The sequence below is a fragment of the Cyrtonyx montezumae genome, unplaced genomic scaffold (genome assembly GCF_038088225.1).
Source record: "Cyrtonyx montezumae isolate F1298 unplaced genomic scaffold, pur_monq_1.0 scaffold_6, whole genome shotgun sequence".
Taxonomy (NCBI): domain Eukaryota; kingdom Metazoa; phylum Chordata; class Aves; order Galliformes; family Odontophoridae; genus Cyrtonyx; species Cyrtonyx montezumae.
This window is the reverse complement of record NW_027072067.1, coordinates 8,504,177-8,521,391: the sequence shown is the minus strand read 5'-3', so window position 1 is coordinate 8,521,391 and position 17,215 is coordinate 8,504,177. Positions and strand designations below refer to the sequence as shown.

General features: G+C 34.7%; 2 protein-coding genes across 3 annotated transcripts in view; one reads left to right on the top strand and one right to left on the bottom strand.

Moving 5' to 3' along the window:
- RAB43 (RAB43, member RAS oncogene family) overlaps positions 1-17,215 on the bottom strand; it is a 258,462-nt gene that overhangs the window by 9,853 nt on the left and 231,394 nt on the right. The window lies entirely within an intron of this gene.
- The window catches only part of PPARG (peroxisome proliferator activated receptor gamma), a 52,147-nt gene that overhangs the window by 13,462 nt on the left and 21,470 nt on the right, over positions 1-17,215 (top strand). The window contains exon 2 of the mRNA XM_065749653.1: positions 15,730-15,957. Within this exon, the coding sequence (XP_065605725.1) occupies positions 15,738-15,957 (220 nt within the window). The 5' untranslated portion in view covers positions 15,730-15,737. The remainder of the gene's footprint in view (positions 1-15,729; positions 15,958-17,215) is intronic.

Below are 17,215 nucleotides of genomic sequence, written 5' to 3'. Positions count from 1 at the left end.
CTGAAATAGAAAAAGAAGCATGATTTCTGTTGTATGACTTTTCAAACATGACCTGCTTCTATACTCTTCCATTAGAAATGAGTTAACCAACAGATATCTTCCTGTACATTTGTATTACTCAGCTTGTAATTTTTTCCTCTTTTATTATTAGCATTCTTCTAGAAACTCTGTGGATTTGTTTGCAGAAAAATTTTATCGATATATCATGCAGCTCTAAGCAGTAAATCTCATCAGTTTCAGTTTGTTTACTCCTTAATCAGGTACGTAAGTTTCATAGGAGTCCTTAACCAGTAAGGTACATAATGACATTGTCCTTACCCAAGAGTGACATATTAGCATTGGGTCAATTGCAAATTAGTTCCTACAACCTACATATAGTTTAAATTATTTTTAAGGCTCTCTACTTGCTTGTAACAGTAGTAAACCAATACCTTTCATCAGTCATTGGTAGAGGAATGTCTGTTTCTGGAAACGCAGACTTAAGTAATTGAGATACCATCTTCTTAAAAGCTGTTGCAGGAAAACTTAAAGGATTAGGTGCTGTATTGTATGCCCAACTTACAGCAAAAATGTGTGGCACTACTGTGAGAAGCATGGCAGACAGTATGTAAAGTTTTTTCTAGATTAATTTTCTCTGGTAAGAACTTCATTACTAATTAAAACACGTACGACCGATTTGGATCTTTGTATTTTTTGGTGGCCATATCATTGCTATCACATTTAAATATGATCATGATGAACTCATTATTCTAAATAGCACTATATTATCATGTGTCATCAGTTTAAAGAATATTATATGCACAATGTCTACCAAAAGTACCAGGTCAACAGACCTAGTCTTTCAAAAGCCAAAGAAATTTTCATCTACAGTTTATTTTCTTGTTACAATACCTGTACGTGGGCAAAAATATTTGCATAGCAAATGCTTAATGTTTAGAAGTTTTACACTGTTTATTGAAGGAGCAATGCATTTTTTTTAGTCATTCCTTTTTTGATCCACTTTTTTACTCTTTATGAGCAAGTTATTCTCTTCTGATTAAAAGCTACTTAAAATATGATCATTTTTGCAATCGCGACAACTTGAGAATTTTCATTAATAGTTGTTCAATTTCTGATTAGTTACCTAATTATCTCTATGGGTTTCATCAACATAGACATGGGCTGAGAAATGTTGAATGTATCTATCTCATGTATAGTGAACATTTTTAATAGTTCAAGTATTTAAATGGTGTTATTGCTATCTGGTGATCTGCCCATATCACAGATTGAAGGGGAGGTAGAGAGAGAGAGAGGGAGAGAGAGAGATCTCTACAGAGCCACTCAGAGCAGGAGGCTATTTTAGATGTTAGGAGTCACCCTCTGGAGGAACTTATCTTACTGACCACCAGGGAACTCCAGAGATGCTGTTCTTTCTGAATACCTGTCACAAATGAAAATTTTTTGAGAACTGAATTTCCATGCTCCTGTTTTTTAGATCAGCTTCATGAGTATTCCATGGAGGAAAAAAAAAAAAAAAAGCTAATATTAATAAGCATAAGGAAATGCTGAAGTGTGTGTGAATTTGTGATTCAAGATCTGTATCAAGAAAAAAAAAAAAAAAAGGATGTTAGTAATTTATCATCCAAAGCAATATGAATGTGTTCCAAAACCAAACCACTATCTCACAGCCAATGCTACCCAGATCCTCTGAATGCAGGGAGTCCTTAGAAAAATTTCTCAAAGCTTAGTCTCTACTTGAATGACACTACAGAAAAAAAAAAAAATGGGTGAAAGATTCAGGGAAATACCTTTGTTATGTTCCTGAGGTTTTTTTTAGTTAATGTACCACATGACTTTCCTCTCAACCTCTAGGAATGCATTGGATGTTTGTCAAGACCACAAAATTGTCCGTACTGTAGAAATGTATGAAAGCCCTCTGTTTTTGGAGTTGCCATTGCTCTTTTCCTTATCTGTGAAGGAAACACAGCAACTCCCACTGGGGAAATTTCATGTTAACTTGATCTTAAAATAAAAAATCAAGGGAAAGGTCATATCCTAATAAGCTGTGCAAATCTAAATTCCCAGGGAGCTTCAAAATGACATTGTATGACTAGAGCATTAACAATTTTCCAACAATGTATTTTTGAATTACTTCCAATAGAGTGTTTTTAACATCTGAGAATAAATAGTAAAATAAAGATACAACTAGCAAGATAAGCGATCCAATTGAACTCTGAGATTCGCAGTACATCTACCATTGATAATCTGGGAGCTTTTTTTCTGACAAACACAGTAAAGTCAGCAACTTTTTTCTGCTTTAATTGAGACATAAATCTTGTGAGCAAGCTTTTTGTTGATTAATTTACATATTTCTCTGATCTCAATATTAACAATTCCTATAATTGTTTGAAAGGCTACCTAGTAGGTTATGTATATTTGTGTTGTAAAAGGGATTTGATGGATATTATGTTCAGGTGTTGACTAAGAGGTGCAAAAATCCTTTTCAATAATATGCTCCCTCCATTACAACCCTAAAAAAGGTAAATCAAGTACAGTGATGGGAAATTTGTGGTTTAAGAGGAGTTAATATGTTACCCCCAAATTTTTTGTTTAACTCAGCGTATTTTGTAGAATTGAATAAAATATTCCGTAGTCCCAAACAGTGAACTGAGTCCAGTACCAATTTACATATGAAAAAGATGTTCTAGACTTTTTCAAAAGATGGACAAAAACGTTATCTAAATGTTAGTTTTACTTTGTGTGCCAGGTACATCTTACAAGCCTATTATTTATGTGGGAAAGGTGTGTCTAAGTAAAGTGCTGGAGTTCTCTTATTGCGACCACCACCCCCCCCCCCCCATTTATAGTTGTCCTTGTTTTCATCCTTGTCACAGTCCTCTAAAGTGAGTACATCCCTGATGGTGAAGGATAATTTAAGCTGCTGACAAGTATCTCTTGTTTTGTACAACTATAGTCATAAAGTTTGAAACAGATATACTTAGCTTGTTAAACAAAGGACAGGAAGTATAGGGTATTGGAAGTAGTTTGTTAATGAAGACCCCTTCTGATCTTTCAGATTAGAAGTGCTTCAGAAAGCTTCACTGTTAGTTTTGGGTGCACCATGAATGGCAGGATGAGATGTTACTAGCATTCATCTCTGTGTTACAGTATATTACACTGTATGTAATTCAGTTAAGAACTTGCTGTTTGTAAGGATCTCAGTTGTGTTTTAATATGATTCCTGTAAAGTACAACATGGTCTTTGAAGAGATTGTTTATGTGTTAATCTTGCTTCAAATTCAGTATATAGAAATTTAGAAATTACTGATTTTGTTTGTTTTAAATAATAACATTGATTTAGCTCTGTTTAAGAACAGTAAAATGCCAAAGTAACTAACACGTAGTATATAACGAGACCAGGTTGGCTGGGGCTTTAAGCAACCTGGTCTCAAAGGTAGGAGATGTCCCTGCCCATGGCAAGGGGTTTGGAAATGAATGATCTTTGAGGGCTCTTCTAACTCAAGCCATTCTATGATTTCCCGAAGCCATGTGATTTTGTTGTTGTTCACAAGCCTGCCTGAGGGGTTACAAAAAGTCACACTAACAGTTTTTGGTTCCTCACACTAAACTTGCTTGCCTAGAAAATGAATCTACTCGAAGGAATAATGGGGTATGACAAGGTTAGCTGTTGTTATTCTCCCCAAATTAAAGATAAATAGTTGATTCATCCTAGAATCATAAAATCATTTGAGTTGGAAGGAATCTTTAGCATTTAATTTAAACATAAAGGAATTGAGTATTCTGTTCTATGTTGGCAATATTCCAGTGTATGATTTCTGCTTGGTATGTGAAAATACAATGGATATTTAAATATATTTTTACTTAATTATTCAAAATAATATCTTCCTGAAAGTTAATGACTTTTTTTCTGTATGTTAACTTACCCCATCTCAATAAACATAAAGGAAAGATATGCGAGTTCTTTGCAGATAGAAATATTTAAATATGTATTTTTTGTCTTGAATTGGAGTGTACACATTTGATTATATGTATCTGCAGCTGAAAGATCTGCTGTTAGTCATCCTCTTAGAATACTTGCAGAAGGAATTTTTTAAGTACTTTAGACATAGAAAAAACAAGATGATGACAAGAACACATGACAGAGAAGGGAACTGAAATTGTATCTTTCTTCCCCTCTTTTTAATACTGTTAAGATTTAGTATAGCTGCTCTGCTTATACTGCTACAGCTAGTGCTGCATAACTCCAAAATTATTAGTACTACTGCTTCTTAGTTAAGAACTTAATTATGTACTTTTCTCCTCAATTAAAACCAACAAATGCCGTCAAAGATAGAAATCGAATGGCATTTGTTTGTTCTCTTTATAAAAATTAAGTTTATTTAAATAGGTCTCTACAGGTAATTGTCAGTCTTTATGTATACAGAGCTGGAATCCATATGAATGTAGGTGTCTGGAACACAAGGTGACTTTTTAAGCTTACCTATACTGTACACTTTGTACACTTTTCAATATGTACAGAACTCTCAGTTTAACTAGTTTTTAATCCTTCATTCAAGTACTGGTAAACTCTTTACAGCTGTGAACAAATGAATTTGAAAAATCACTGCTTATCATAAATTCTTAAAGTAACACAGTTCTGGAAGTATACATTAATGTGTTTTTCTTAACAGTAGACTGATCTTAGCTGTGGATACTCTGTTTTGTTTGTTTTCTTAAAGTGATGTCATTGTAACTCTTGAAAGTTCCAGTAGCAGATAGTAAGTAGCAGAACTACTTACTATCTTCCTTTAATAGAATGAATTGTACAGTCATATGTTCACTATTTAGAATCAGGATTGTTCTAGTTGGAAGGGACCCTTAAAGGTCATCTAGTCCAACTCCCCTGCAATGATCAAGGTGCTCAGAGCCCATCCAGACCACCCAGCCTGACCTTGAATGTCTCCAGCAATGGGGTATCCACCAGCAGTATGGATAACCTGTACCAGTCTAAATCTCAGATTTTTTAGTTTGAAATCGTTTCTCCTTGTCCTATCACAACAGACACTGCTAAAGAGTCTGTCCCCTTCTTTCTTATAAGCTCCCTTTTAAGCTACTGAAAGGCCACTCCCAGGTCTCCCTGAAGCCAGGCTGAACATTCCCAGCTCTATCAGCCTGTGTTCATAAGGGAGGTTTTCTGTCTCTTGCATCATTGTTGTGGCTTTTCTCTGGATGTGCTCCAACAGGTCTGTGTTTCTCTGGTGCTGAGGACTCCACATTTGTACTCCAGATGAGGTCTCGCAGCACTGAGCACAGGGCAGGATCACCTCCCTGACCTGGTGGCCACACTCCTTTTGATGCATCCCAACATATAGTTGGCTTGCTAGGCTGCAAGGGCACAGTACTGGTACAGCTGCCATCCACCAGTACACCAGGTCCTTTTCAGCAGGGCTTTGCTTCATCCTTACATCTCCTCCAACATGTATTAACAGTGGAGAGCACTGTGATCCGGGTTCAAGACCCTTCACTTGGATTTGTTGAACCTCATGAGGTTCACCTGGGTCCAAGGATGTATTGGCACATGTCTGAGTCTCTCTGGATGGCGTCTGTGCCTCAGGTGTGCCAGCTGTACCTCACCGCTGGGTGTCATCCACTAACTTGCTGAAATCACACTCAACCCCAGTGTCAATTTCATTGATTAAGCTATTAGAGAGCATTGGTACTGACCCCTGAGGGCCACCACTTGTCACTGCAGTATTAAGTGAAGAATGACATCAAACACAGTTTTTAAAATGGTAGCCTATTACTCAGGCAAAGACCAGCAGCAGTTTACACTGTGGAACTACAGAATGAGGTTTTTTTTTTGTTTTCAGGCAAATATGTTTGTTTAAATATTAAGACATTAAACAAAATATTGGTTTTATTCGCTTTGAAAAATACATTTGAAATGGAATTACATGTCTGTCAAATTCTATCCCATTCCAACTTGCTCATGTCAGATTCTCAGAGAAACTTGTGACAGTGGGGCCTTTTCTCAGAAAACTAATGAGCAGTGTGTGACATAAGGCTTAAATAGCTGTGGATAATGGCTGAGCACATACCCTAAATGCATGTATTGCAGTATTTTCTTTTTGATTTGTAGAGGGAGTTTTGTTTATTGACATAAGAGGGTAACAGTAGAAATAACGTAATCAAGACCATTTGATTTTTCCAATGGGTTGGTTGACCTCCAGAACTTAGAGGTTGTTAGAAAAATTGATATTCCGTCAACTTACATTTTACTCCAGTTTATTTATTTCAGCTCTCAATGCAATACAGTTATGTTCCAATCTTTCTGGGTATTATCCATCCTTCAGTTATTTTGATTCTGGGTTCTGGCGTTGTGTTTATTTCCTAGTTCCAGTGTGCAAGAATGCCAAACAGAAGATTTCTAACCAAATTTCTATAATTTTTGTAAGTTAAGGAATGCAATATGTGGAAGGGGGTAAGATGGTGTTAGTTTAATGCCATCTAAGTTTTTATAGTTGCTATGTTTGTATTCTTTCCCAGATTGCTATTATTTAGTTGTAGGCTAGTTTTAACATGTTATGTTTATATCCTATGATAGTCATTCTTCAGTGCTGAATTTTCTTCTGAAAGTTTCCATTTACTTTTCTTCTGGGATAAAATATGGAGTACATAGTCATACATTGTTATTTTTCATACTGACCCTAAAATACATGAATGTGAAACATTCATATGATGCTCCTCCCAAGTAGTCCAATAGAAGATTCACAAGTGAAACTGTTAAAAGTAACTTAAATTTAGAGCACAGTTCATAATTAATTTACTGACATTCATTAAATATTTCTTACTATGTGGCAATTTCAGTTACAAAAGCAAGCTTACCCTACTTATGACCTTATTCTACACGCCTTGTGAAGTCATCTTGATATGGGATAATTTTAAAGCTATGTCAAAAAATAAATATGTAGAAAGATGGAGTATATAAGATGCAAAGAGCAATGATCTAAATGTGTGATTAGCATCATGCAGTGCTGAGAACAATAATTATTGAATTACACGTCAAAACATGTCAGTGTATCTTGGGACTATTTCAGAGGGTCAAAAGTACAGTAGTCAGATGACAACAGATTGCTCTATTACTGAAAAGTGGCAGAGCAGGTTTTATGCTTCTTAGTTCGTACAGTTGAGAAGGTTAATTTTTCTGGTAATTTAAAAGATCAAAGAGATATATTTGTGCAACAGATGATAGATGTACAAGCATTCATGTATATCTATTACTGAATTATTTTAGGTGAGCACTTCTACTGTGGGCTGTTACGAAGTCCGCCTGGTATATGAAATTGAAATGGAGTACCTAGTTTTATTTTGTCTGCAGTTTACCTTGTCAAAATAGTAGCAACAGTTGCAGTGGAATTAAGAGTAGCATCCTTCAGTGCTGCATGGAGCAACATACCACTCCAAAGTGGTATGTCTATCACTAGTAATACCCTTCCAAGTTTAGAATTAGCTGTTGAAACTCTTCTGTCAGGCAATGAAGATGCACGTCAATAATTGTGTGTAAATTACTATACTCCAGGCAAAACCTGAACTTACTTTTGTGTTAGACTGCTTTAAGGGGCATCAAGCGGAGAGAAAATACTGTGTGTTAAGTCATCTTTTGTATATTTTATGCATTTCCCCAAGTTTTCAGCAGTGTTTGAACCAGCTCAACACCACAGGGTTTAGTGGCTGTCCATGCGCACATACAGGGTATCATCTTACACTTTACATAAGTTGTAAGTCAAATTTCTTTTAAGAAGTATATATAGGAAACTGTGTTCACAGCCATGCTGAGGCATTTACTGTACTTTGTTCACAAATAGTATTAAGTATATTTGTTAGTGAATGAATTTTGCAACGTGGTACTTTTTAAATAGCAATAGGTTAGAATATTTTAAATCATAGCAGATAAAAGAAAAAAACACTTCATCAGAACACATGGGTGCTATATTAAAATACATTTTGCATGTTTAGTATTTTAGAAGATGACAGCTTTCTGAGGAAAATGACTCTTCCTGATATGAGAGTAGCATTTTTATGGATGATTTGCAACATATCTGACTGCCAGGAAAAACTTTATAAGTAGGATTTAATTCAAGGAATGAGTTTCAACTCATGTTGCATTTGTTCCTCCCCCTTCTCTTCCTGTGGGAGTATTCAGTATTCTGCCATGGCAGGGAACAGAATCTAGGATATTAATGAGTATATTTTACTCTATTAAAGCTGCGTCTTATTGTCTCATCTCTTGGAAACAGAGATGTGAATGTTAAAAAACACTGACTTGATGTAGTCTGAGGAAAGAAAAAATCCCAGGCTACTTACCAACAGTCTCATGCGTCTGTAAAAATATCTTAATAAATTCTCTGCTACTACTATGTGGGATGAGAATGTTTTATTTGGTTACTTGGATATTTATGTTATTAAAATGTGTCAGTGTTTGTATCAGATTTGTTTCATCTAAGATGTCTTATAGAACAAAATTAACTGGGTATTGTGAACTTCAGTAGTAAATGTTGTATGTTATTAATATTTCAAAAAGGAAATGTAAACACTGTATTCCGATTTGAATTCTGTAGTGAAGTGCATCTGTTGCAAGTTTTCTTGCTAGCTATGTATCCTAGCTGATAAACATTGACCAAGAACTATTTTTAAAGAGTAAAGTCCATGATTAGTGTGTTAAAATATATTAAAAGACATAGTGGCAATAATCTATTGAAACCAAAGAAACAGTGAAGTGCAAGATTGTCTCATTAATAGCCACAGTGGCTACACTTTCCTGGCATATTTTCTTATACTGCCTGCTTAAATCTTTGCTTGTTTGGCAAAGGCTTAGGAAACCATTGAGGAAATTGCAATTTTTCACATAATGGATCATATGTGAACACAACATAGGTTTACTGGGTAGCACTAAGTTATTCTGGGATAGTGTTGGCTCTTAAATATAGGGCAGGCAGCTGGCTAACTGACACTTGTTTCATGGTAGCTTTGAGCTAATTTCATTGGCTCTGGACACAGTGCTAGCACTGCAGTTAGTGAGAAACAGTAATGTAGAAACTGTATGTATATTTTGTGTAATATATCTATTTTAAATATATAAAATGCATATTTTACAATAATTAATTTCTTATTGATCTATATTACAACATACATTGTTAGAATTCTGTGTATACATATATATGCATATAGTTTAGTAATACACCCTAACCAAAGAAATCACTAAATTTTTTTAATTATATGATTTTCCAGTAGTTAGTAAAAATTCTACTGGATCTGAGTAATACAGAATCTACCCAGTGTGATAAGCAAATGCTAGCAATAAAATGTGCATTGAGTCTTTGAGCCAAGTACAGTTCTGAGAACGTTAATGTACTTGTCAATTGTTCTGTGCAACTTTCTAGTTGATAAAGCTTGCATGTCTATGTATATTTTAAAATCAATGACTTAATTCAGTCTTATGAGGCCATGTATATGACAAGAGGTTTACTCCTTGCTATCTTAGCACACTTAGTTATTACATTTTGCCGAAGGGGGCAAAGGTCTCCCTGAAGATGCCAGCTTTTTCTGATTACAAAACTGAATGATTCATCACCAATCTATCAGTATCCTTTTTAAAATCACAGTGATTCATAGAGAGTAACGCCTACATTTTATGTCATGGGATAGTTTTACAATATTGTCAGTGCAAGTTAGAGACATGTTGTTGTCTCTGATTTCATCAAATCCCTCAAAACCAAAATTACTCAAATCTGAGCCATAGTAATGCAATTAGGCATCTTATAAATAATGATATATCTTCTTTACCCTTTAGCATTTTGTTGACATTCATTTTGATTTTTCTTTTAACAGAAGAATTTTGGTATTTTCACATTTTTGTGCTTCTGTTTTCTGTGTTATCGTTAAACAAATGAAATAAGAACCATTTATATTTTGAAGAGCATGAAATATTTTTAAGATATTTTCAAACAGAAGGCATTGGAAGACAAGCTGTTCATGAGAGTTAATTTTCATTTCAGTACCTGACATCTCGCAGAGCACAGGTGGCATCTGTCTGTAACAAGAAAACTCATTTTTCTGTTCTAAGAGGGCTTTGAGGGTCCATTCCCACAGATGCTGAATCTGAGTTAACAGAGCAGAAATTATCTCAGTAGCTCGGTGTTCTGACACATTTGTGACTGTAGCAGAACATTTTCATTTCTATTGTAAGCAGTCTTTTTTCACTGGGACCCCAACGCAGTGTCACTTCCAGAAGGTTATGGTTAGATTCTCTATGATTTGAAGTGCTCTTCCTCATAAATCTGGGATACTTATACAGCTTTTTCATCAGTATTTCCGATACCTGTTGTCATCCCTTGTTCAGTGTTCTCAATTTCTATGTAAATTACTATTTGGGCACAGCTTTGCACTTAGCTTTTTTATATAATTATCCCGTGTCAACAATACTTATCCAGTATCATAATGCCAAAAAAACAAAAAACCCAACAACCAAGAACAACAACATTAAGTAAATAAGTTAAGATTATAAAATTTGTATTGAGGTAGCCTGTGGTATTTTTAAGATGGACGCATTGACATCAACACACCAATTTTTAATTTGTCTTCCTGTAGGACCTCAGTGACTGTTCTCTGCATCCCTTGGACAGTGCAGCACTTGGATTTCTGAGCTCGGTTGTTAAAGACAACCGCTCTAGCACTCTGTGGTTTGTGCTGTGTGACAGAAATTGCATCCAGTGGCAGGGTTTCAAGACATTCCCAGGAGCATGTTTTCGTTGTTGATTTGTTGTTTGTTTGTTTTTCTGTCACACCTTTAGCACTCTGCTCAGTTCCAGCTCTTGGCTATCAGAGTTTTGACCCTGTGCTTGTTTTGCTGGCTAGTACAGCAGGCTGTAGAAGACAACTTTCATAAGATCATATACTTCCACTTAGTGATCAGTCTTTTAAGTGCATATGTTTGCAGGACTGTCCCATGCTGGTGATGCATGCCTCTTCCTCTGAATGAAGATATATCAAAACCATTTTGTGTAGAACCAGTAGACTTTTATATTGAATGCTTATACCTATTCTTTCAAACATGTGCTGTGTTGCATCCTTCTGCTATTGCTGGATATCTGTCCCAACAGATGTGTTCATTTTTTGGGCTATGTTTAGATGGCTTGAGGGTTAAATCTGAGAGCAGAGAAGAAAATGTTATCTACTGACTTCATCCTACATTTGGAGTTAGGGCTGAATTAAAAGTAATGAACTAAATCACCTGCAAACTTAACCTCTTCACTAAGTCACTTGTTATTATGGAGCTAATTTCTGATTCTAATTATTGCTAGAAGACACTAGGTATTTTCTTAAAGGAAAATTAAAAAGGCAGGATGAATCATGCTTCCATTTTTTTTAATTAATTCTAGATTCTAGATTTAGTTTATCTTTCTCTACTTGCGACAATTTAATGTGGGTCTTGCTCATTTTTTTCTCCAGTTCCATTCCTGTATGTAGTTCTGGTAAATTCACACTTAAAATAAAAATTGGAGGTCAGGTGATATGGCTGTATGTTAAAGATATTGCAGTTCTGTGCAGGAATCATCACATAATTAGATTTCGGCCCTGAATTTTACTGGCAAACATGAATAAAAATAATTCCCTCAGCTTCTTGACTATGCTAACATAACATTACAAGACTCTACAATGGAACTTTGAAAGAAAATCCTTGCATCCTTTTGCTGCTGTTTTTTTTTTTTTCTAACCACCGTTTGAAGCTTACCGAGCTTGGCAATAAGTCCTTTGGGATTTTGTCAAACACTGAATTGGTTGTATCAGCCAATGTGGCTCTTTGCGTGTACTTTTTTGCATGTTTGTTTGTTTAAGAGTGTCACTGATTGTGTCAGCAGAGTTCTTGGAAAGAGCTTTTTTAGTTATGTTGTGCTCCCTCTGCTGACTCTGCAGCAACAGAACACAAAGGAGTACAGGTCCTACACTATGGTTTGCTAGATTTAAGAACCTGGAGACCATACCAGCATTGTTTTTTAATGAATTAAATGGAATCTGTCCAGCAGCACTAACTCATTGTTTACAACACAGAAAAAATGTACGTGTATTGGCTTGTCCAAAATCAGTTGGATAAATATGCCTTTGTTTTATGCAGATTTTCTTATAAGGTAAAGTCCATTATCCTGACACATACTTTAATGAAAAATGTATTGTTTTCATGAGTAAAGAGAGATCTCCAAAAGGCTCAGAGTTAAAGCCTGATTGTACTTAGAAATAATCATGAATATGAAAAGTATATAGAGCAATGCAGTCTCTGCTGAAAGGGTATGCAGTTTGAATAATTGTACAAAGCAAGAAAAAGGGTAATATCACGCTTTCACTGGACAAGTGGAGAACTGAGACAAGGAGTGTAGAGGTGTATTTTTTATCCTCCCAGACAAAGTAGATGTAGTAAGATGATGCAGTTTTTCTGTAAATAACCAGAAGAAAAACTAGTAAGAGACCACCTTTTTTAATCTGACTCTTAGTGGAATTTATGACTATTCACACCTTCCAGAAACATCGATCTGTTACTTTTTGAACACAGCATATCACAAAATCAGACCATATGCCTCATATTTAGGACCTGAAAGCAGCACTGATGGAAATGTTGGCTTAAGCTCTTTATGCGTTGCTAAATAGGATTTCTGTGTCAAAGGCAATGAAAAAGCTGAATTATTGAAAAGGAAATGTGATTGCTTTATTGTAAAGTCCTTTTTCTTCTTATAGTTCCTCACAGCATTTCCTTTACAAAGATTAATTAAGTTCTCTAATTAATTGGATGTGGTACCATCATTTAGGGTACATTTATTTTAAGGTATATGCAAAACATTTCATTGTCATGTAGTTAAATTAAATATATGGGGATATGAACATGATCCTTCTCTATCTATTTTTTTCCTAAAAGTTAGGAATGGTGTTTGCAATCTTGACCAACTCATACATGAAGTTATTTCAGAGATGGTCTGTGCCTGCTTTAGTTAAATTAATTCACAAGATTCTCATTCAATTCTGCAGAACCTGCATTATTTTATTTGATAAACTATATGAGACATTTATGTATGAAATGTAATGCAAACTATTAAATGATAAGTGTTAAAAGAAACTTTAAAAGTTTTAAACTTTAAAAGAAGCCTTACAATAATTAAGATTGTGTTTGTCCGTTCATATTTATTTTTGTACCTATATCTACATATATCTATACCTATAATAATACCTATGTATTATTATGCCATTGCCTTGATTTCAGTTTATTCTTAAAGCTGAGCTTTCCTTCTTAATGCTTGGGCTTTTCTCTTTTTTTTTTTCTTGATTTTCTGTGACTCATGCTATGCTAGGATGTTTTGTTTGCTTCACTGAATACCTTGAGGGTCACATTTTGGTAATTTTGTCTAGAAAAAGTGTGCCTAGAATGCAGTGCAACAAGCCTTTCAGGTTGACTGAGCATAGGTAGTCTTTATGGCAAAGAGTAGGTTGCGATCCAGGATGCTTTTCATACCGTGATGGTCCCTGACATTATATTTTGTACTTTCCCATTAAAAATATGTACTGAAGAGCTTCCTTACAAATTAGAAATCAGTTCAATTTGCAATTTTGACTGAATGATATAATTCTGACAATCAGCACTATGATAAGTCTAAGCTGTCATAGTGGATGACAGTTAATACAAATAACAGCTGAGTTCATGAGCCTTGTTTTACTTCCTTGTAGGCAATAGTTAGAAGTTGGTTATGTGAGATTAAATGCATGTGAAGGGAGTTATAGCAGCTAGAATCATCTCTCAGTTTTTAATGTTAGCTCAATAGCGTTCTCTTCAGGTTTTTTTTTTTTTGATGAAATATCAAAGCATATTTTTTTTACTTTATGTGAATGACATCTCTGCTTGTTTTCTGCACAATCTTCTGTTGGCTGTGATTGATTTTTTACACTTGGAAATCTTTTAATTCAACTTAATGTTTTTATTACCTGGATCTCACATGGGCATCTGAATTTTATGAAAGAATTCTTGATTAGTCTGTTGATGGGACTTATGTTTTGGATGTTTGTTTTTTGTTGTTTGAGGACAACAATTAAATGTTTTTGCAAAGGAAAATGCTGGTATTCACCTTTTCAAGGGGAAGGAAAAGGACAAGATAGACTACAGAAGTGAAGTTCCATGCAAATTAGAAATATTTTATAAATGAATTATTAAACTTAGGAACAGCTTACACATTTTAGTTTTCAATAACATAAGAATAAAGTTACCATATATGTTTTTAATTCCCCTAATATTTATAATACAGATTTGACAAAATCGGAAAAATTCATTCAGTGGAAGAAAAGCAGTTAGTAATGTACATGCAGACTTCTTTGTGTTAAGTAATTCCTATCTATTTCAGTCATTTTACCACACTAGACTCATCTTTTAAAAGAAGACTAAAGATATATGTGATTTTGTGTACATATATATGTTTTTATGTATGTATAGTACAACTGTTGGGTATGCAAGTGGCCATCAAACAACACAAGATTTATTAATTTTATCTATCTTATAAAAACTAGAAGTACACATTTTTTGTAGTCAAATCATTTAACAAAACCGTTTTTAGTTGCCTGTAGAAGTAATATTTATTTACCATGGGATGTTAACCTGTGGAAGGCGTGTAGTTCATAGTCTTGATCCTTATTTCATTAAGGATAGCATATGAATGCAATCTAATGGCTGTAACCTTTGGAGAGTTTGATATTTGGCTGACTGTTAGGATAACCTAGCAAAAGTCCGCCATTAAACACTGTTTGCATTACAGAACTCTATTTTATTAGGCATGTAGTGATAGCAGTGGCAGTATGAAGGAGCTATAGGTAGCCCTTCTGTTCTGTTAGGGACAAGGTGTGATGTGGAGCATGTGTTCTCACTGCAGTGGGAATTTCTTACCTGAATTTTAAGAATAAGAAACATCTTACAGCCATTGATGTCAGTATTCAAGGTTGTGCTGTGAGCCCCAAGTGGAGAAAGAATTATGGTGGCTTTCCTGAGGAAAGAATAAGAGAACCACAACCGTGTCTAGCCATTACTATCTTGATGCTTTAGCACAGATCACAGGGGAAGACAGTCACTGTTGTACTTACTTATCTCCCTGTCAAAACAAAGGATCGTCTCAAAGTAACAGAGGAGGTCTGTTTCATTATATTAGTTTTGTAACAACAGTTCTACAAAATAAGCCATAAAAATGAAGCTATAAAATTGTATTTCATCTGACCATTCATGATTTTTTTTTCCCCATGTATTTTTTGCCAGTTATTCGTTTGATTGCACCATTGTTCTGTGAATCCACTAGTTGTCTCTGCTGCCTTGTGTTGTACAGATCAGATCACTCTAGTAGCACACCTGTGACATGCTGTTCTCTTCCAAGGGTAGCCTGAGCACTGGATGCCAACAAAATCTCATTTTTTCTTATGATACGTATGATATTAGAGCATGTCTAGGAAGAACCTCAAAGGTGTATTAGCTGTTTAGTATTATCCATGCAATATTCCTAAACAGACTATATGGTGAAAAACTCAACCCAAATGATCAAGGAAGACCATACTTTTTCCTAAAATTTATACCTGAATGTAAATTGCATCTTGACCCTTGGGACACTAGACAATTAGGTCTAACGTAACAGAAATAACTAGCATCTTTATAAAGCCTGTTTCTTTTTTTGTTTTCAGGGTTTACAATGGTTGACACAGAAATGCCGTTTTGGCCCGTTAATTTTGGAATTAGCCCAGTGGATCTGTCTGCAATGGATGATCATATGCATTCCTTTGACATAAAGCCATTTACCACTGTTGATTTTTCAAGCATTTCTTCACCACACTATGAAGATATACCTCTTGGAAGAACTGATCAAACAAGCATTGATTATAAATATGATATCAAGCTCCAGGATTGCCCAAGTATGTTTTTTATTTTTCAGTATTTCTTCATGCTCACATTTGCTTCATTCTCTGGAATGTGTACCACCAGTAAAAGAATTGGATGGATTCAGATGCCCAAATGCAGAAATCCTAAATCCAAAACCAACAGGGATGTCCAGATGATTTTCAGAAGGGGACAATCTTCACTATTTTAGAGTAGCTGCTAGAGATTAGACAAGATGTCATATAGTACCTAAAATGACCTTAAACACTTCTATTAGACAAATGATTCCTAACCTTTTTTTTTCTTTAAATCTCATCTCCTAGTCATATGTGTAAGCTGTCCTTTGAAACTTTATTGAAAACTGCAAAATAAATATACTGGATATTTAAAACAAAAATTAAAAAAATACCTATCATACACAGTGTATTCATTAATAATACATACAGCTTTTGAATTCCAAACAGGCTGAGAAACGGAATGGAAATACTGGCTACTGTTACATTGGTAAAAACTTCTATGTTCCTAATGCATACATAACCTCGAAACCTCATGACCCAGTATTTATATGGTACAAAAAAAAAACCCTTCGTTCCCCACGTATTTAAAGATAGTACACAGAATTCTCCTTTTGTGAAAAGAATTGATCTGAGTGATCAGTGATCTGCTCTGAAATAAGTTGGTATTACTTTCCTGCTCGTAATAAGAGGTCAGGTTGCTGTGCCTGAATTTTTTAAAGGTTCACTGGGTCTATTTAAATCTGACATCACTTTTCTATGAATTAATTGGGAAATTCTGGCTAGGAAAATTGTGCTATTTATTTTTGGTAACATATAGAAGCGGGTGTTGTTTACTTAGGACTTATTTATGAAGTGAATTAAAAGACATTTTTATCGCTAATAATTTATTTCTCTTTTGCTTGATTAGAGAATTCCATAGCATTTTCATAACAAACTAGAGAGTTGATTAGCTAAATCATTAGATATGCTAAATTATCTTTACTCAGATAACTTTCTGCTTCATTTTTTTTTGCATAGTTTCTATAGAAAAGAAAACTTCCCAGTTTATGTAGTGTAGCCAAACAGAAAATAAAACATTCAACTTATGGTAATACTGCATCTGTCATATAATTCCTGAGGTGCGATTTGATGTAATATTATGGAGTCAATTGTCACTACTTTCTTCTCTGACCAGCAGTGATTGATTTACATATATCATATTTGATTGTTTGAGCTTACTAAATATTACAAAGTGCTCTCTCAATAATTAGAAATTTTGAGTGGATTAATCTCTAGA